This window comes from Trichechus manatus, unplaced genomic scaffold (assembly GCF_000243295.1).
Source record: "Trichechus manatus latirostris isolate Lorelei unplaced genomic scaffold, TriManLat1.0 scaffold00003, whole genome shotgun sequence".
In the NCBI taxonomy this organism is placed as follows: domain Eukaryota; kingdom Metazoa; phylum Chordata; class Mammalia; order Sirenia; family Trichechidae; genus Trichechus; species Trichechus manatus.
The window spans coordinates 18,342,244-18,362,828 of record NW_004443939.1 but is presented as its reverse complement, the minus strand read 5'-3'; the positions used below and the strand labels follow the sequence as shown (position 1 = coordinate 18,362,828).

Below are 20,585 nucleotides of genomic sequence, written 5' to 3'. Positions count from 1 at the left end.
ATTATATTGATTGATTTTCTAATGCTGAACCATCCTTGCATACCTGGTATGAATCCTACTTGTTCGCGGTGTATTATTTTTTTGAGATGCTGCTGAATTCTGTTGGCTAGAATTTTCTTGAGAATTTTTGCATCTATATTCATTAGAGATATTGGTCTGTAATTTTCTTTTTTTTGTGGTGTCTTTGCTTGGTTTTGGTATTAGGGTTATGCTGGCTTCATAGAATGAATTCGGAAGTGTTGCTTCCTTTTCTATGTTCTGAAATAGTTTGAGTAATACTGGTCTAAGCTGTTCTCTGAATGTTTGATAGAATTCTCCAGTAATACATCTGGGCCAGGGCTTTTTTTGTAGGAAGTTTTTTAAAATTACCTTTTCAATCTCTTCTCTTGTTATGGGTCTGTTCAGATTTTCAACATCACTTTGAGTTAGTTTGGGTAGGTAGTGTGTTTCTAGAAATTTATACATTTCCTCTAGGTTTTCAAATTAGTTGGAGTATAGTTTTTCATAATACTCTGTTATGATCCTTTTTATTTTGTTTCAGTCTGCAGTAATGTCCTCCATTTCATTTTTTATTTGGATTATTTGCATCCTCTCCTGTTTTTCTTTTGTCAGTCTGGCCAGTGGTTTGTCGATTTTATTGATCCCTTCGAAGAACCAATTTTTAGTTTTGTTGATGCTTTCTATTGTTTTTCTATTCTCTATTTCATTTATTTTGGCTCTCATCTTTATTATTTCCTTTCTTCTGGTGGCTATGGGCTTTTCTTTACTGTTTTCTTTCTATTTGTTCAAGTTCTGTAAATTTTGTCCCTTTCTTCTTTTTTGATGTGTGCATCTATTGCTATAAATTGTCCTCTTAGGACTGCCTTTGCTGTCCAAAAGGTTTTGGTATGATTTGTTTTCATTCTTGTTTGATTCTAGGAATTTTTTGATTCCGTCTCTGATTTCTTCTATTACCCAATGGTTATTAAGCAGGGTGTTATTCAGTTTCCATGTAACTGATTTTTTTTCACTTTCTGTTTCTGTTGTTAATTTCTACACTGCTGGTGTTATTGTCAGAGAGGATACTATGTATTATCTCAATGTTTTGGATTTTTTTGAGGGTTGCTCTGTGGCCTAAGATGTGGTCTATTCTGGAGAACATTCAATGTGTGTTGGAAAAGAATGTGTACTTTGCAGCTGTTGGGTGGAGTGTTCTATATATGTCTTTGAAGTCATGTTGGCTGACTGTACCCTTTAGGTCTTCTGTATCTTTTTTGAGTTTCTTTCTAGATGTTTTGTCCTTTACAGAGAGTGGTGTGTTGAAGTCTCCTACTATTATTGTGGAACTGTCAATTTCTCTGTTTAGTGCCGTTAGAGTTTGTTTTATGTATTTTATGTATTTTGGAACCCTGTCACTGGGTGTGTAGATGTTTATTATGGTTATGTCTTCATGATGGATCTTCCCCTTAATCATTACATAGTGTCCTTCTTTGTCTTTTATGGTGGATTTTGTTTTAAAGTTTATTTTATCTGAGATTAGTATTGTCACTCCTGGTCTTTTTTTGGTAGCTGCTTGATATATATTTTTCCATCCTTTGATTTTTAATAAATTTATCTCTTTGTTTCTAAGGTGTGTCTCTTGTAGACAGCACATTTATGGATCCTGTTTATTTATCCATTCTGTCACTCTCTGTATCTTTATGGTTGCATTTAGGCCATTTACATTCAGTGTAATTATTGATAGGTGAGTTTATTGCTGTCATTTTTTAGTGCTTTTTTTTTTATGGTGCCGATGTTTTCTTTGTTCCTCTTACTCTCCTGTGCTGAATTCCTTTTGTTTGTGGATTTTTTTTCATTTCTTTTGTTTTTGTAGATTTTGTTTTTACTGAGACTTTGTTTTTCCTCTTTATTTTGATGAGTAGTTTTGTTAACTTTCTTTGTGGTTACCTTGAATTTTACCCTTATCTTCCTAGGTTTGAAGCAGTCTATTATTATGCATTGTCTTGCCTTCCTCTCCATTAAAAGGTTCTATACCTACACCGTTTATTCCATCCTGTATTGTTCTGTTGCTGTTGTCATTTACAGATTATCCTTTCTGGTTCCCTGATGTCATTCTTTTGGTATTGGATAGTTCTTGAGAGTTCATTTCCTAGGTTGGTATCTGGCTAGTACAATCTTGTGTTCTAGATTCAGCCTGTGGTCTGATGTTGTTTGTTCTTAGATCAAAGTATTAATTCTTGTAAGTTTGGTTTGGTTTTTACATAGTCCCTTAATTTCTGTTTATCTGGAAGTGTCCTAATTTCACCATCATATTTGAACAATAGTTTTGCAGTATATATTATTCTTGGCTGGCAATTTTTTTCTTTTGAGGTTTTATATATGTCATCCCATTGCCTTCTTGCTTGAGTGGTTTCTGCTGAATAATCCAAGCTCAGTCGTATTGTTTCTCCTCTGTATGTGACTTTTTCTTTTTCCTGAGCTGCTCTCAGGATTCTTTGTTTGTCTTTGGTTTTAGCAAGTGTGATTATGATATGCCTTGGTGATTTTCTTTTGGGGTGTATCCTATATGGGGTTCATTGAGCTTCTTGGGTGGTCAGTTTTTAATCTTTCATGATATTGGGGAAGTTTTCTGTCTGCAGTTCTTCGATGACCCTCTCTGTGTTTTCTGTTTTCTCCCCTTGTTCTGGAACTCCGATTGCTCGTATATTTTTGCTTTTGATTGTATTCCACATAATTCTCAGGGTTTCTTCATTGTTTTTTCTGATTTTTCCTCAAACAGAGTTGTATCCAAGTGCTTGTCTTCAATTATGCTGATCCTGTCTTCCACCATTTCAAATCTGCTCCTCAGCCCTTCTATGACATTGTCCGTTTCTGAAATCTTGTTGTTTATCTTTGGATTTCTAATTGTTCTTTTTGTATGATTTCTAGTTGTGAATTTATTTTAACATTTTGTTCCTGTATTATTTTCCTGAATTCTTCCACTTTTTTGTTTTTATTGTCCATGAACTTGTCTGCCTTTTCCATCAATTTGTTTATTTTTTCCTCTTCTTTGTCTGCTTTTTTCTTCAACTGTTGGGTAGCTCTGAATATTAGAGATTTGAATTCCCTATCAGGTAGTTGTAGTGCCTTTTCTTTTACTGGAGAGTCATCTGGTGTTTTATTTTGGACCCCTACTGGAACCATTGTGTCCTTTTTTTTTTAATATGTTTTGATGTTTTCTGCTGTCTTCAGGACATTCAGTAGTTATTTTTCTTGTTTATTGATTGTAGATTTGTTTGTTTTGTCCTGCTTTTTTGTTTTATCTGGTTATGTCTGAGCAGGCAGGCTGTGCATTCTTTGTTGTTTGCTCATCTGTGGGCAGGATACTTTTCATCCCCTTCTCTAATAGACAAAGCCAGTCGCTCAAGTATGGTAGAGCAGTGCAAGTCCAGCTGAAGCAGAGTTGCTGGGATGGGTTATTTGTGGCACCTACTAGGGCTGACAGGGCGTTCCGGGAATCAGTGCAGGGCAGGTTCCCGTAGACTGTGCCTGTGCTGCTTGGGGGTGTGATGTTCAGTACACAGTGCAGGTAGGCAGGAAGGAGGGGGGAGATTGTGATGTGTGGAGCTACGATGCATATGGGAAAGAGGAGACAGAGGAGAGAGGAACAGGAGCCAAAAAATTACAAGCAAACAAACAAAAAAGAGCACTAAGGGAGCTTGCTGTTGGAGTGGAGACATGAGAGACTGAGAAATAGAGAAAAACAAAAAGGAAAAAAAAGAATAAATAAAAATTCGAAAAAAAAATGAAAAAGAAAAGCAAAGCCCCGAGGGATCACACCGGTGCAGTTGCAAGGACTGGGGAAGTTGTTCCCAGGCTGTAAAGTACAGCCTGGCTAGAAGGGGTAGAGATGTCACACAGCGCCAGATATTTAGGAGACAGAGAGAGAAGGTAAATATAGAGAGATGAGAAACTGAGGAATGAAGAAAGACAAAAAGGGAAAAAGATAGATAAGAAAAGAAAACAAACAGACAAAAACAAAACAAAAAATAAGAAAAAAGAAAAGCCCGCCAGGGATCCCATTGCGTGGCTGCACAGACTGAGGGAGTAGCTCCCAAGCCGTGTAATAGCCTGGCTAGAAGGAGCTCCCAAGCCAAGAAAAGAAAAAGAAACCAAACAAACAAATCAAAACAAATGAACAAACAAAAGGCCCCGGGATCCCACCAGTGTGGTGGTATGGGCCGGGAAGCAGTTCCACAGTCCAGCGGTGTTTCACAGCCTTTCAGAAAGAAGCAAAGATGGCGAAAGGAGCCAGGTATTTGAGACAAAGGAGGGGGAGGTGGTGAGAGGTATGGAAGAAACCAAAAGAAGCAGAAAAAAGCAACACCAGCAACCAACAAATGGCACTCAGGGAGCCGGCCAGTATGGATGAGTGGAATCCAGGCAGCACTGGGGTGAAGCCAGTGCTTCCCAGCCTAGAGACTGTGGCCACAGGAAGCAGAGGAGGCCGAGTGAGGGTGAAGAAGGGTAGGGGGTGGGAAAGCGTATATCGCTGGTTACTGGTTGTTCTGTCTCTTGCTGGGAGCTCCGTGAAGCTGCTTTCCTGTATTCCATGTTCACCGATCTCTGACATAGTCCAAGATGGTGGATCCATGCTTTGTTAGCTGATAGGGGACCTCTGCATATATCTCTCCTCACTCTCTGTTCTCTGTCAGTTTCCTATTCCATTCAGTGCTTGGCTGAGTTATCTCTTCATTTGATGCTTAGGGTTTCAGGATTGATGTGTGTCTCTGTTTGACTTAGTTTTTCGGATCTTTGCTGTGGAGGGATGGTATGATGCTTCTGTCTATAGTGCCATGTTGCCAAGAAGTCCCCTGATATCAGAATTCTGCATTTGAATTTCAACATCTAATAATATCTTTATATTTTTCTGCCTTGAGTAGGTCATATTGTGCCCTTGCAACTTTACATGTTCTACTTTTTAATTTGAGCATTTATCTCCCTTTTTATATATTATGAAAATATAAAATTTAGTTCAGCACTCGTTATAGTGATTTGTTGATTCAAAATCAGTGAGGCTTTATTATATTTATATTTATAATTATAATTATATATAATTATATATTTATATTATATATAAATATATAATTATAATTATTATATTTATAATATATTATATTATATAAAAGAGAGGGATATGTTCATAAATATTGGATCTTAATTTGCAATAGAAGTGCATCTAGCCCAGGTATTACAATACCTGGTGTTGCTGTTGTGTGTCAACGAGTCGATTTCCAACTCATAGAGACCCTATAGGACAGAGATGAACTGTCCCTTAGGATTTCCAGAGATTATAGTAAATACTAAAAATCTGTAAGAGACTAGTTTCACTAGCATGGGGATGGAATCCAAATTTTAGGGATGTTGAGAGGCAACGAGGCAGTATAGATGAGGGTTAGCACATGACTTCTGGAAACAGACTGCCTGCATTTGAATCCAAGCTCTGTCACTTACCTGTGGGTGATCCTGGGCAATTTACTTAACCACTCTGTTCCTCAGTTTCCCCATCTATCAAGTGCAGATGATTATAGTGCTGACTACAAAGAATTACATGAATTAAAATTTGTAAAGTGTTTAGAACAGTGCATGACAGGCGGAAAACACTTTATAATTTTGGAGTATTGTTTAGGAGGAGGTTGAAGGAAGGAGGAAATAGGAGTCACAGATATATCACCTAGACAATCTGGTGGTAAAGGGAGGTGAAAAACTGGACCACACTTACAGGATGTGGAAGGGGGCAAGCTGTCACACACAGGTGTTTCTGTGTATTTTGTTTCCCAAGATAGGGAAGGCTACGCATATTTGAAGGTGAATGAAATGGAGCTAGTGAAAAGAGAGACAGAAGAGGGAGGTTATAGCTGCGGGAACAGGACGACCTGGAAGAAGGACACAGAGAAGAAATTCGAGAAGCATTTTCTCTCTGACCTTCAGCAATCTGGCTAGCCTTTACAATGTGTTACAAATCAGGCATTGAAATTCTGTAGGCAACAGCACAGACTGCTATATTCTGGCTGTTCAGAATCAGGCAGTGGATAGGAAGAAATTAGCTTATGTGGGGTGAACAGAGGACTCGCTAATGATGAGCTGAAGAGTAGGGATAGCCCTGCAGTGCAGCTGGATCATTCTAGAGGGACCCTCAGCCTACAGACTATCACAGTGCTCAGCAGACAGTGTCAGAATGGATCTGAGACCACAGGCATCAGGCATCCTCAGCCAAATCACCAATTGCCACAGGGCAGGGCCCACAAACAAGCCCTGGTAGTAGACCACATAACTGGGCTTTGTTCAGGTGCCTGTGGAGTGCTCACTCACACGTAAACCTTTTTACCACAATTGCCACAGGAAAATAATTTTGTCCAAGAGTCAAACTAAAATTGGAAGATCAATAAAACAACAACACACACACACACGCACACACACAGAGTCTTTGCTATATTAACTGGATTCTTTAAAAATACCCTGTAATATGAGCTTTACTAAGAATGTGGCTTAGTAAATAAAGCAGCTTCAATTGAGATTGTTAGGCTCTCTCTCATAACCAGAGAGCAGAGCAGAGCAGAGCAGCTTTGCTAGCAGATAGGCTATCATATATTACTTGGTACTTTGAGAAGAACAGGGCAGAACTATAAACTTAGTTGAAACAAGAGGAGGAGGACTTATTTGGGACAGGAAGGTCTTAGGCAGCATAAAGAAAGATCGTCATGGTAGCAAGAGCTGAGGTGTTTAAGATGGGCCCATTCAACGGCCTCCTTAGTGCCTGTCCATTCTGCGCTCTCAGCAAAGGCCCAGATTTTGGTGTGAGTGGAAGTCAGTGTATTGGAGGTGTTAAGCATTAAATGGAATTAAATATAAAGGAAACTGGCATCACCTGACACATGGTAGGTTCTATTAAATATTTCTACCTTTTCTCCCTTCTACTCAGGGCCATTCCCTTTTGTAGTCTTACCTCTCAATATTGATTTAAAAGGTTTGTCTCTAGTTAAAAGAATTTCAATAGTAGGAGTGTAGAAGACAGTTTTCAGCAGAGTTCCTTCCCAGAGCTCCCCAATCCATACATGTGGGCAGCCTCCTCCACTGCCAGTGAAGCTTGATTTGCCGTTATTGGAGTCCTGCCTTGAACCCTGCAGATCCCATACGCCAGCTCTTTGTCCTCATCCCAGCTTCTGTTGTTTTGCTGCTGACTGCTCATACCTGTGACCATCAGAGGCCCAAACTTGAGTAGAGCTGGAAGGTCCTGGGGGTTTTATCTCCCCCTAAAAGCAGCAGTGACTGATGAGTGGCTGAGTAGAAAAGCCCAGATACCTTGTTCAGAGGTGGGACATATTCTGAAGTATAATTTACATTACAGAGTTCCCCAAAGGATCAGGCTGAGACTGGACTTCACCTGAAATTTCACCCCTACGTGGCTTCTTTTCCTTCCCTGTCCTACTTTCTCACTCCCTTCCTCGTTTCTCCTGGGAACACTTCTTTAACAAATCACTTACACACAAATTCTTGGCTCAGGGTCTGCTTCTGGGACTACGTAACCTAGGACAGATGCTATTTATTATTCATGAATTCATACAACAAAATTCATTGAATGTCTAAGTTCTTTCTTTCCAGGCTAGTGAAAAAGACAGATATGTAGTTAGGTGAAAAGTAGATATGTTCCAGTTGTGGTGTGGGGCATATAGAGACTGTACACTTCTGGAGCCAATGGAAATTTTTAAAATTATGAACATATCTTCAACTTCTGATAAAGTGAGTTATATCTAGTGAGTTCTCATGTATGGTAAAAGAGTTGGTCTGTCCTTGGCCTCATGATGTTAGCTTTTGAAGAAGAACCAGTCATTTGCCTACAATTCTGTTTTTTTCAACAGACATTTATTGAGCTGCAACTATGAACCAGAGTGTGAGAAACTGACACATAGACTAATAAGCACAATATAGTGAGACAGAGACATCTTGAGTTATGTATAAAGTGCTATGGAAATATAAAAGAAAGAATGGTACTTTTCCAAATAAATGGAAAGGCTGAGTCTTGGAAGATCAGTAGAATTAATTCTGGAGAGAGGCATTTTAGAGAGAGGGAATAACACACCCAACAGTAATTAGGTAGAAGAACCTTGACATATTTCAGGAAGAGCGAGCAGTTTAGTGGATTGGAGCAAGGTTTGCATAAAGAAGAGAAGTGGGAAATAAAGCTGGAGGTGTAGGTTGGAGCTACTTAGTGGTGAGCCTTAGGTGCTTCAGACTTTATCCTGTAAGCAATGGAGAATATTCAAAGACATTGAGGGTTTGCTAAGGCTTACTTTAGAAACCATATGGAGGAAGAGTTAGAGAGAAGAAAGACTTGGGTCAGAAGTATGAAATAGTCACAAGGCTATTATTAGGTTAAACCATAAATAATTTCTTCTATCCAACCATAGTTGATGTCATGGATTGAATTGTGTACCCCAAAAATATCTGTCAACTTGGCTAGGCCATGATTCCCAGTATTGTGTGATTGTCCAACATTTTGTCATCGGATGTGATTTTCTTATGTGTTGTAAACCCTACCTCTGTGATGTTAATGAAGTGGGATTAGCAGCAGTTATGTTAATGTGGCAGGACTCAATCTACACGATTAGGTTGTGTCTTAAATCAATCTCTTTTGAGCTATAAAAGAGAAACACGAACAGAGATATATGGGGACCTCATATCACCAAGAAACAAGAGCCAGGAGAATAGTGTGTCCTTTGGACCCTGAGCTGAGAAGCTCCTCTACCTGGGAAGATTGATGACAAGGACCTTCCCCCAGAGCTGACAGAGAAATCTTCTCATGGAGCTGGCACCCTGAATTTGGACTTCTTAACCTAAGATAGATGCTATTTATTATTCATGAATTCATACAACAAAATTCATTGAATGCCCAAGTTTTTTCTTTCCGGGCTAGTGAATAAATTTCTCTTTGTTAAAGTCATCCATTTGTGGTATTTCCGTTATAGCAGCACTAGATGACTAAAACAGTTGACCTAAAAAACAAACAACTATTTCATATAGTTCAAAGTGATACAATAGCCAAGAAGAATGAGAGTGAGACTCTGAATAATGGCACAAAGATTGGAGTGGAGGGGTCAAATAATAGAGACAAACACGAAAGAAAACTGACAACATAAAATTGATGATCCACTGATTGCAGGGTCAGAGTAAATCGTAGAAATTAGGTGTGAGAATGAAGCATGGGCTCCTAATGGGAATGATGGAGTAGATAGTGAAGAGTATCCTTAAAGGAAAAAGACCCAGAAGGGGAGTAAGTTTAGACAATGAATAGGGAAGCATATCATGCTCCAGAACTCCCAGCTCTTGACTGAAGAAATGCCTCATTTCTTTAGTTCCTTCTTTTTCTGCTATTTGACATTGGACAGGGATGTGATATCCAAATTCCTACAGTTATATCTGCTACTAATGTTAACCCAACAAATAATGCAACCCCAAGTGTATTTACTACTTAGTTAAAACAGGTCTTTAAACAAGAACTTAAGTGAGCAGAATAGAAAGAAAAGAAACCTGTGGTCAGCTTGAGCAGGAATCGGTCCTAATTAGCTTGTTCTTTGAAAATAAGAAGTGTCTTCTCATACAGGACTACAAAGGGATCTTTGAAAGTTTCACAGAATAAATAGGAAAACCTATTTTCTTTCCCACCCCAAGTCTGACCCCTCTTCCAGAGTCATACTATCTCTATTAAAAGTGTCATTGTTATGGATTGATTGAATTATGTCCTCCCCAAGCATGTGTCGACTTGGCTAGACCATGATTCCCAGTATTGTGTAATTGTCCTCCATTTTGTGATCTGATAATCCTATGTGTTATAAATCCTAACCTCTATAATGTTAATGAGGCAGGATTAGAGGCAGTTATGTTAATAAGGCAGGACATAATCTCCAGGATTAGGTTGTATTTTGAATCAGTCTCTTCTGAGATATAAAAGAGAGAAGCAAGCAGAGAGGAGAGGGACCTCATGTCACCAAGAAAGAAGCACTGAGAGTGGAGTGCATCCTTTGGACCTGGGGTCTCTGTGCTGAGAAGCTCCTAGACCAGGAGAAGATTGATGAGAAGGACCTTCCCCCAGAGCCAACAGGGAGAGAAAGTCTTCCCCAGGAGCTGGTGCCCTGAATTCAGATTTCCAGCCTCCTAAACTATAAGAGAATAAATTTCTGTTTGTTAAAGCCATCCATTTGTGGAAGCTATCCACTTTGTTGTAACAGCACTAGAAAACTAAGGCAGCCCCTAAACTCTTCCGCTTTGCTCTGGAATAGATATTGGTCAAAGTGTAATTTTTGTTGCAGTGACATGTCATTTCAGGTACTCCAAATAACACTGCCTTCCTAAAACTGAAATCATCCATTTGCTTAACACAGCCAAGAACTTCTGTCTAGACATTTTATGTAATACCATGCCTCTTGAGATGGGCATGTTGTTTAAGATGATCTGAACTAAATTTTTTGAGAAGAAAGGACTCTAGGAAACCAGTTAAAAAAAAAAAAACAAAAAAAACGGACCAAGGAACACTGAATTTTACTTCTTTCTACTTTTTCTTGTAACAATCCTCATAATAATTTCATTTCATTCTGCTTTTTCTTCTAAAAAGTTACTGAGAAATGTATAAAAAATACTTTTCAGCTGTGACAAAATATTTTCTCAGTAGTTTCAGTTGTATCCAAAGGATTTACGCTATGATTTGGAGATCTTATAGGGTCGCTATTTATGAGTCAGAATCAACTTGACAGCAATGGGTTTGGTTTTTGATTTTTATTGAGAGGTGGGCCTCAGGTTCAATTACACAGTATCATTCATTCATGGCACACACACTTATTGCCAGGCACTGTGGTAGCTGCTGGAGATACAAGCAAGCAAGACTAGGCCTGGTTCCTGCTCTCATGAAGTTTGTAGCCTAGAGATAATGATGAATATTAAACCAATAGTAACATAAATAACTATTAGTTACAAACTATAACTAGTGCCTGAAAAGAGCAATAGTATGTGCCATACCAGGGGTTCAGTCCTAATCAGCAGGATATTCTCTGAGGAAGTGTTTGTCCAAGTTGAGACCTGAAAGATGATTAGGACTTAGTCAGGTGATGCGGGGACGAAGAGCACTCTAGGAAGAGGAAACTGCAAGTGCAAAGGCCCTGAGGCCGGAAGGAGGATGCTATTGTTAGGATATTCAGAGATGGCCAGTGTAGCCTGAGCACAAAAAATCAACAGGGGAAAGGTTTGAAATGGAGATGGAGTTGTAGCCAGAGGATAGATCAAACAGGGTCTTTGAGGCCATGTTAAGAAGTCTGGTCTTTACCCTAAGAGCAATGGGAAGTCCAGGAGGGACAGAATTAGATTTGCCTACACCAATTATTTGAAGTCAATGAGTTTTTATTCAGTACTTACATGTTGTGATAATTGCTCTAAGGATTTATCAGACATGGTCTCTGCTCTCAAGTAATATTTGTGTGGAATTGTAAGAGGCAAGACGAGTGGGAACCAAAGCATGGAGGCAGGAATGAGATAGCCTTGGAAAGATAATATCTAAAACATTTTTCATTTACTTGATCATATTAAATGTGAGTTGATGTGCAGGTTTTGGTTATGGTTTTCTCTTAAAACATTCAAGGAAATGTCAGCTGACATAAGGAGTCATAATCAATAATGCTTTCCACTCAAACCCTCTGTCTGTTCACAGATCAGGTACCATACAAACAACTATGCATCCAGCTCCACTTCCTTGCCCCACCAGTGTTCCTCAACTTTGATGTGCAGTGACTATTCGGCAAGGTGAGACTTAAAAGCTGCCTAGATTCCAACCACAGCCCTCTTCCATCTCTCTGTTCTGATCTGAGTTCATGCTACCAAGGCAAATATCTCTAAGAAATTAAAATGCAAATTAGACATAAACATCTGATCAAGGAAGACTAGATTCTTTAAAAGGTGCCCTGCTGGTGCAATAGTTAAAGCGCTCCTCTGGTAACATAAAAATTGGTGTTCAAACACACCCAGCCAGTCCTCTGGAGATGTTCTGGTAAACATTAGGGCCTAGGAACACTACGGGGCAATTCTACTCATCCTATGTCCTATAGGGTCACTATGAGGGGGAATTGACTAGAAGGCAAACAACAACAGATTCTTTACAAGGAGCCGTTGTTGTTTTTTTAAACTTCAGTTAAATTTCTTTTCTGAGGTTGACTCTAGTCTGATCTTGTGACTGATCAACTCTCATGCTGTGAAAGAAACTGCATGTCACATTTTTCACAGTAGGAACACTCTCTGGGATTATTTTAAGCCTAAGCCACTTCTGTAGTCATTAAACATCAGAATTCTGTGTGTTCACTATATGATTAGTATGATCTTGGTCGCCATTTTGATGAGATCTATTTTATATAAAAGATGTATCTCAATGAACACTCTAGAAAGCAGCATATAATGCCGAACATGATTCATAACTGACCATATTGAATTTGGAGCTTCAGTTTCCTCCCTCAAATACCTCTTCTCAGTATTTCTGCAAGTGACTGTAGAGTTAATTGAATGAAAAGTCTTCTGGGTATCACACTGTGCATCTATTTATTTCTTTTTAAGAGAGAATGTGAAAAGCTTATTTCTCAAAGACAGCACACTTGGCTTTCCAGAAAGACGAACTTTTCATTTTAATGGAAAATAAGCATTCTTATTTTATTTCTTTGTTTAGGCAATGTACGGTACAATAACAAGTTGTTATTATGAATGTGGACATTCAAGGTGTTCAGTTTCTTTGGTCATCCATTCTCCCATGGTTGAGGTAAAGATAACCACCTCTGTTTTTCAGGGGAAGATCTGAAAGTGTTTTTCAATAAAGATATAGCAGGTAACTATGCCTAAAGGAAAAGAACAATTAGATTCAACCTCGAAAACAGTTTTAAAATCACAAAACCAACAAAATTTATACTCAGCTCACCTTTACAGTCTATATCCTTTCCCCTAGTATTTGCATTTAATGCATATATATCAGGTATTGTTGTGCTATTAACACAGATTCTCCTGGAAACAAATGACGGGGAAAGAAAGGAGCTACCCAGTTCCCCATCTTGTTACTGGTAGGCTCACTCTGATCCTTTCCTTTATTTTTGAAAGTAAAGCTTATTATATTTTTCCCCATCATAAAAATAAGAGATGATAGATATAGAAACTTTGCAAAATAAAGAAAATTAGAAAAAACAAGCAGCTTACCTTCAGTCCCACCACTCAAGAAAAACCCATCACCATTTTGGTATATTTCTTTTTGTTTTTCCCCTGCAATGTTTTATTTATTTTTGTTTTACATACTTATAATAATATTATATATGCATTTTGAATCTTATTTTTATTTTACTTAAAATAAAATAAGCACTTCTCAAAATTAAATGTGATTTTAATATTTATATATTAGTCTATCAAAAAGATATGCTGTGGTTTATTTAACCATAATCTGTATTTGAATTTGGCACCATGATGAATAGTACTATACCATTACCCAAGGACTGAAATTTATAGTTTTTTTTCATATTTGTAACTTTTTAAAACCATAAATAGACTTTAAGAAATACATTATATGTACATTTTTTAGTGTTCTTTAAAGATGGATATAATCAAAGTGCTTTCTAAAAGAATTCTGCTGATTTAAAATTTTATCAGCAATGTGTGAGGGTATCTGCTTTACTTCACCCTAACCAGCACTATGTATTATCTTTTAAAAAAAAATGTTGATTTGATAAGAGAAAAATTATATTTTGTGTCTCTTTCAATTTGCACTCTTCCACTTTTCTTTTTATGCTATAATTATACATTGATCAGGACTTTTTTTAATGGAGAGAGCATTTGACAATTCAGTGTGCTTACAACTGATATAGCTTCATGATTTGATAATTCTTCTGGATTACAAACCCTGAAAGTAAAGAAATTACTTAGAAAAAAGTATATACTTAGCATAATTAAATGATCCAGGGGCTTAATTAAGTGATCCAAAATCTAGAGTTTTTAAATCGCTTTGATTTATGAAACACACATGTAATTACTTCAAACAAGAATGTTTTGAATGTCTAAGGCATATATATTTCTTATGAATCTCTTATTTCTCATACCATACATAAAATAATAATAATAAAAAAACCTCCCTATCCACGATTATTACATCTTTCTTTCTCTATTCTAACAGATAATGGAAGAACAGAGTTGGACTTTTAATTGCAGTTCCTGCCTCCCTGAGTTTGTGTATTTCTTCTCACCAGAGAAGGAGAATTTTTATATTTTGATCTGGATTGTTTCTTCATTTTCATCCTGTTTTTTATTTTATTTTATTTTTTCACCAGCAATACCTACTGACACCAGGCTTACAATTATGATCCATGCCTCTGAGTATTAAATTGGCTTGTTTGACTAGACTTAGAATATGTATTCAAGAAGTTAGGCAGGATTTCATTGATGACGGTGGTGGAAAACATGAGAAAAAAACAAAACAAAAAACCTGTGTTCCAGATGTTTTCCCCTCACTTTCAAATCTTCACCTGAATCTTAGTCGATGTAAACATCTTTACATTTTATGGTAGTTATAGTTTTACAATATGAGTTTGAACAATAGGTGACTATTTGACAGGGAAAAGTCAATAAATTGAGAGCAAGAAATCAATTAATAGAACCTGAACTTAATGAGATAGACATTAAGGCAGGAAGGTACCATGACAAAGGATATTTGTACTATATATATATGTGACTAACGCTTTGGAGATGTTGTGTTCCTCTGAGCTAAGCTTAGAACTCAAAGTCCCTAAGTCTTAATTCTGGTTATGTGTCATTTACTAGGAATCTGCATAATTGTTATATTTTTGCCTTTGAAGACTGAAAGGAGATGCACCTAAGGGCACCCTTGAAGTATCATAAAAACAGTAACAAGGTCACATGATTACCTTTCAGTTAGAGCAATAAAGAATCTAGGTACAGCCCTTGGACTCACCACTATCAATTCAGAATTTCTTAAAGTATCTTCTTGAGCAGCTTACAAAAAAGCAAAATTGATGTGACGTGTATAGAATATCAGATTTTATTATGTTTCTATGAAATATACGACTCTATTTTGTCTTTATTGAAATAAAAACTGTGGACTTCTTTAAAATACTTGGACTCATCTAATATCTTTTAGCTACTATGCCCTTACCTGCTTATAAATTCAACCAACATTTCCTCCTCTTGCCTTTCTTTCCCTCCCTTCCTCACTCCATCTGTTCCTCTTCCCCCTCAATTTAACACGTATTTATTGAGTGTATTCGCCTAGGCACTGTATTAAGGATCATGTTGTCATCCTACATGGAAATCTTGGGAAAAGATAAAATATGGTATCCGTATTTTTGCCATAGGAACCTATTACTGTGACTCCATTGTCATTTCCATCAGAGTAAACCAATAGTTAAGTCTATTGAAATAGTTGAACCAGTTGTAAATTAGTTGTACATTCCAAATTAGTTACAATTACTTTTTGCACCTGTATTTAAAATTGTCCTTAAAGTAACTAGCATAAAGCTGGTGCTGTACACAATTTCTTTACCCAGATTTAAATTCAACAAACTTTTATCGAACACACAGTATTTGCCACTGGCACAGACATACCCATGCTCCTGTTACATCTATCTAGCCATCATCCATCTATCTGGTTGTCTAAGTATCAACTATTTATTATTTTATTTTTACAAAAGTAGGTAAAGGTTACAGAAAACTTGCCTGATGTCACATGGTCAACGGAAGTAAGAATTCAGATTCAAGTTGAAGTGTTTTGATTCCAGATGTATAGTTCTTCCTACAGCTTAGTGAGATGTAAGATTTGCTACAATGAGATTCCCTTTATAAGATGGAGTGAGGTTGTAATAGAAGCATGGGATTTGGAATCAGTCCAACTTGGATTTAAATCCTGGCTCTGCTACTCATCAGCTCTGTCGACCTTGAGAAAGTTAATCAATCTCATTGAGTCTCTATTAATTAATCTATAAAGTGGAGATGCTAGTTACTTGATAGATTCTCAGCACAGGTAATATTTATATACAAGATTAGTAGTTTTAAACTTAAATGCATGTAATAGAAAGTTCTTTGTTTCCATGTTGTTATTCAATTTGGGAAATTTCTTGTTAAAGCTTTCCTGGTTTAAAATATCTACATCCAGGCAGGGACCAATAAAGAGAAAAGATTGAAGTTGTCAAGGATTTCATTTTACTTGGCTCTACAGTCAATGAGCATGGAAACAGCAGTCAAGAAATCAAATGACATATTGCATTGGGAAAATCTGCTGCAAAAGACCTCTTTAAAGTGTTAAAAAGCAAAAATGTCACCTTGAAGACTAAGGTGCTCCTGACCCAAGCCATGATGTTTTTGATAGCCTCATATGCATGTGAAAGCTGGATGATAAGCAAGGAAGATGGAAGAAGAATTGAGGCCTTTGAATTGTGGTATTGGCGAAGAATATTGAATATACCATGGACTGCCAAAAGAAAGAACAAATCCATCTTGGAAGAAGTACAGCCAGAACGCTCCTTAGAAGCAAGGATGTTGAGACTGTATCTCACATATTTTGGACATGTTATCAGGAGGGACCTGTCCCTGGAGAAGGACATCATGCTTGGTAAAGTAGAGGGTCAGCGAAAAAGAGGAGATGGGTTGACACAGTGGCTGCAACAATGGACTCAAGTATAAAAATGATTGTGAGGATGGTGCTGGTCCAGGCAGTGTTTTGTTGTGTTGTACATAGAGTTGCTATGAGTTGGAATTGACTTGATGGTACCTAACAACAACAACACATCCAGGCAGAATAATCGCATATAGTTTAGTAAACATGTTTATTAAACTTCTTCATGTGAAAGTATGAAATAATAGAAAATGTTTGAAAAATAATGAATATTTGGCAAAGAAATCTGTCAAACAATTAGGGGTGGTTTTTTCCAATGAGTTGGAAATCTGATGTAGGAAGTTTTGATGTAGGGGATTTTAATCCAAAGAAAGGTATCCATTGCATACCAAATTCATTGAAAATAAAAAGTTATATTATATATGGACTCAGATATTCTGGATCATGATTCCGTAACAGACTTACTGATTGTTAGCAAGTACCTTCATCTTCATTTTCTTTATTATCTCCAGTAAACACAGTTTCGCATCATTATGCAAGGAGATTATAATGAGGTTATAATAAGCATAGAACTAAACCTCAAAACAAAATAAATTGTTTAGGAACTCTGTCAAAAAATGTTACATGTATGGAGAAATGGTGCTTAATCCACAGCATTATTATAATTATAATCAGTACTGTACAGTTCTATAGGGTACCTATGAAATGCTAGTATAGCATTAATATGCTTCCTCAATGGGCTGTATAGACCTGGCTCCTGATTATACATATTATGTGTAATTTTTAGATCGATGGTTTTTGCATTGGAAGAAATGAGCTGCTGATTACTTCCACCTCCACCCTGTAGCAGTGCCAGTGCTTTCATTCAGCACTGCTGCAACCCAGTGTGAAACAAAACAAAACAAAACAAAATAACAATAGCAACAAAGACCAGAACAAAAACGGCTGTGCTTCTCCCAAGAGAAGGTTGTCGTTGTTTTTAGGTGCCATCGGTTCTGACTCACAGAGTTCCTGTGCACAGCAGAATGAAACACTACACAGTCCTGTGCCATCGTCACGATCGTTGCTATGCTTAAGCCCATTCTTGCAGCCACTGTGTCAGTACATCTCCTTGAGGGTCTTCCTCTTTTTCACTGACCCTCTACTTTACCAAGCATGATGTCCTTCTCTAGGAAATGGTCCCTCCGGATAACATGACTAAAGTATGTGAGACAAAGTCTTGTTATCCTTGCTTCTAAGGAACATTTTGGCTGTACTTATTCCAAGACTGATCTGTCTGTTCTTCTGGCAGTCCATGGCATATTCAGTATTTTTTGTCAACACCACATCTCAAAGGTGTCAATTCTTCGATCTTCCTTAAGGGTAATGTGAACAGCCATGTTGAGATCTTAGAGTGTGGCTAGGTAAGGAAATAGGGAATATTAGATTTAGAAGATTGAGCTTCCATCAGAAGCTATATTTATCCAAATTCTCCCAGGGAGGGAGGAGAAAATTAGAGTTATTATCTTTTGTGTGTATGTGAATATATGTCTTATAGTTGTTTACTTTGATCCACGAAATATATGAACATTCAGAATGAGCTGAATTAGTTTGACTTTATGTTGTCTACAAAAACCACTGTAAAAATTAAATTAATAATAATTTAAGGATTGGCATAAGGAAACCATATAAACTACTTAAAAGAACAGTTTTTTCCTCCCATATCCTCAGTAGTTAGCAACACATTTAAAAGAAACCTGTTGTTAAGATAGTTGCAATTATGCAGGTACCTTAAGGACGAAATAAAGTATCTCTTGCTTGATGTACTTTTAGTTACTATGAATACTTAAGTGTTTAATTGCTCTCTTCAAAAATATTGTGTTCACATTTTTCATTAATCCAGGCTTTTACTGAAGTTTGTTCAAAATATCTCTAGGCTCATTCCATGAATACAACAGTTTCATTCATGTTCCAAGGCTTTATTTTGTTTTCATGACCTGAAATGCCTTTTTATATAAAAATATTTTGTACAGTATATATTTTAAAGAGTTTTTGTAGTTTTTTTGTTTGAATACTCAACCACATGATAAGTTTCTTGTGGGGAGGACCCATGTTTTACGTATCTATTGTACCTACAGAGCCCAACACAGTGCCAGGCATATGGCGGCTGCTCATTAAAAATTTAATGGACACTGTTTGTGACCAGACTGCAATATATGTAAGTGACGCTTAAGACAATTTGGTGGTACCATACTATGGGCAAGGGTGGCATTTTGTTGATGTTGATTCTCTATTTACTTTTCCACTTTCATATTGTGCCATTTTGCCAGTCTTTAAATGAAAGCAGTACAAGGGAATCTTCTTCAAGCTTCTTACAGAAAAATTCTGTAAATATTTGTTGAATATGGAGTGACTGCTCTTAGAAAAGAAAATAAATGAGATAAATATAAGCCTGTATATAAAACAAGTTATCTTTTAGCTAGCTATGTCACTTCTTACCTTGGCATAGAAGCTGGATTTTAAGTCTACACCTAGAGACAAATGAAGATACTGCAGATAAGTAGGCTGTGGAATGAACTGCGGGTAATGAGGACAGTAGAAAATATGCATTTTATTACTTCTTTCAGCAAAGTATAGTGTTTTCTCTTTGGAAATAAGTGCACCAGAGCCTTAGTAAATGAACAGTGCTCTGTAGTTGATTTAATGAAAATGAAAGTTGGTGATTGGTGACCATGGTTTTTAATCAGATTGCTTATTAATTTAATTTATAACTAAAATGCTAAATCCCTTTAAATGCCTTGGAACTAGACAAGAAGTATTTGTGCTGCATTACTTTGAGGAAATAATCAAAAATAAAAATTGCAGGTATACATGGAAAACATGAAGACTTACATTGAGAAATAAGCACTAAATTAATATGGCACAGGAAGAGCTGTAGAATATACATACTAAAAAGATATAATACCATTAAAAATAGTGGATAAAGCCGCACAAAGTCCACCAATAAAAATGCAAGAATAAAATGGAGTGGGAAGTAGATTTGTTATTAGACTAGAAAAAGTATCACTTAGAAATAGTGCTCCATAAATAACTTGCTTATTGTTGTGGTGGTGGTTGGGGATGGGGGGAGATGCTGCTGCTGCTATTGGTAAAGAATAAGAAATATATATTCAAGCAAAGTTAAGTAAGTATCACACTAAGAAAATATAAAGGGTATGTGGAAAAGGTAGGAAATATATCCTTTTTTTCCAGGTTGTTTTTTTATTTTATTTTATTGTACTTTAGATGAAGGTGTACAGAACAAATAGTTTCTCATTAAACAGTCAGTACACGTAGTGTTTTATGACATTGGTTAACAGCCCCACGACATGTCAACACTCTCCCTTCTCGACCTTGGAGGACTTTTTTTTTTGGTGAAAATATACATAGCCAAAGTTACACCATTAACAAAAGTTTCTACATGTACAATTCAGTGACATTGATTACATTCTTCCAGTTGTGCTATTCGCACCATACTTTTCCAAATTATTCCATCAACATTATCTTCAACTCACTGTCCCCTAGGCTTCCCATCAAACCTTTGGAGTTGCTATTGTCAATTTGATCTCACATAGATAATTGTTTTTTTTTTTTTTTGTACCTTAGATGAAGGTTTGCAGAACAAATAGTTTCTCATTAAACAGTACACATATTGCCCTATGACTATGGTTAACATCCCCATGACATGTCAACACTGTCCCTTCTCAACCTTGGGTTCCCTATCATCAGCTTTCCTGTCCCCTCCTGCCTTCTAGTCCTTGCCCCTGGACTGCTGTGCCTCATTAGCCCTGTTTTGTTTTATGAGGCTGTCCAATCCCCGGCTGAACGGTGAACTTCGGGAGGGGCTTCACCACTGAGCTAAAAGGGTGTCCGGAGGCCATACTCTTGGGGTTTCTCCAGTCTGTCAGGCCAGTAAATC

The 20,585-nt window shown here is 37.2% G+C and overlaps 1 protein-coding gene across 1 annotated transcript in view; it reads left to right on the top strand.

The window, feature by feature from the left end:
• The window catches only part of PTGER3 (prostaglandin E receptor 3), a 99,219-nt gene extending 84,578 nt beyond the window's left edge, over positions 1-14,641 (top strand). Inside the window, exons 3-4 of the mRNA XM_004369057.2 lie at positions 11,714-11,805; positions 14,198-14,641. Coding sequence (XP_004369114.1) covers positions 11,714-11,805; positions 14,198-14,201 — 96 coding nt within the window. The 3' untranslated portion in view covers positions 14,202-14,641. The remainder of the gene's footprint in view (positions 1-11,713; positions 11,806-14,197) is intronic.
• The last annotated feature ends 5,944 nt before the right edge of the window (positions 14,642-20,585 follow it).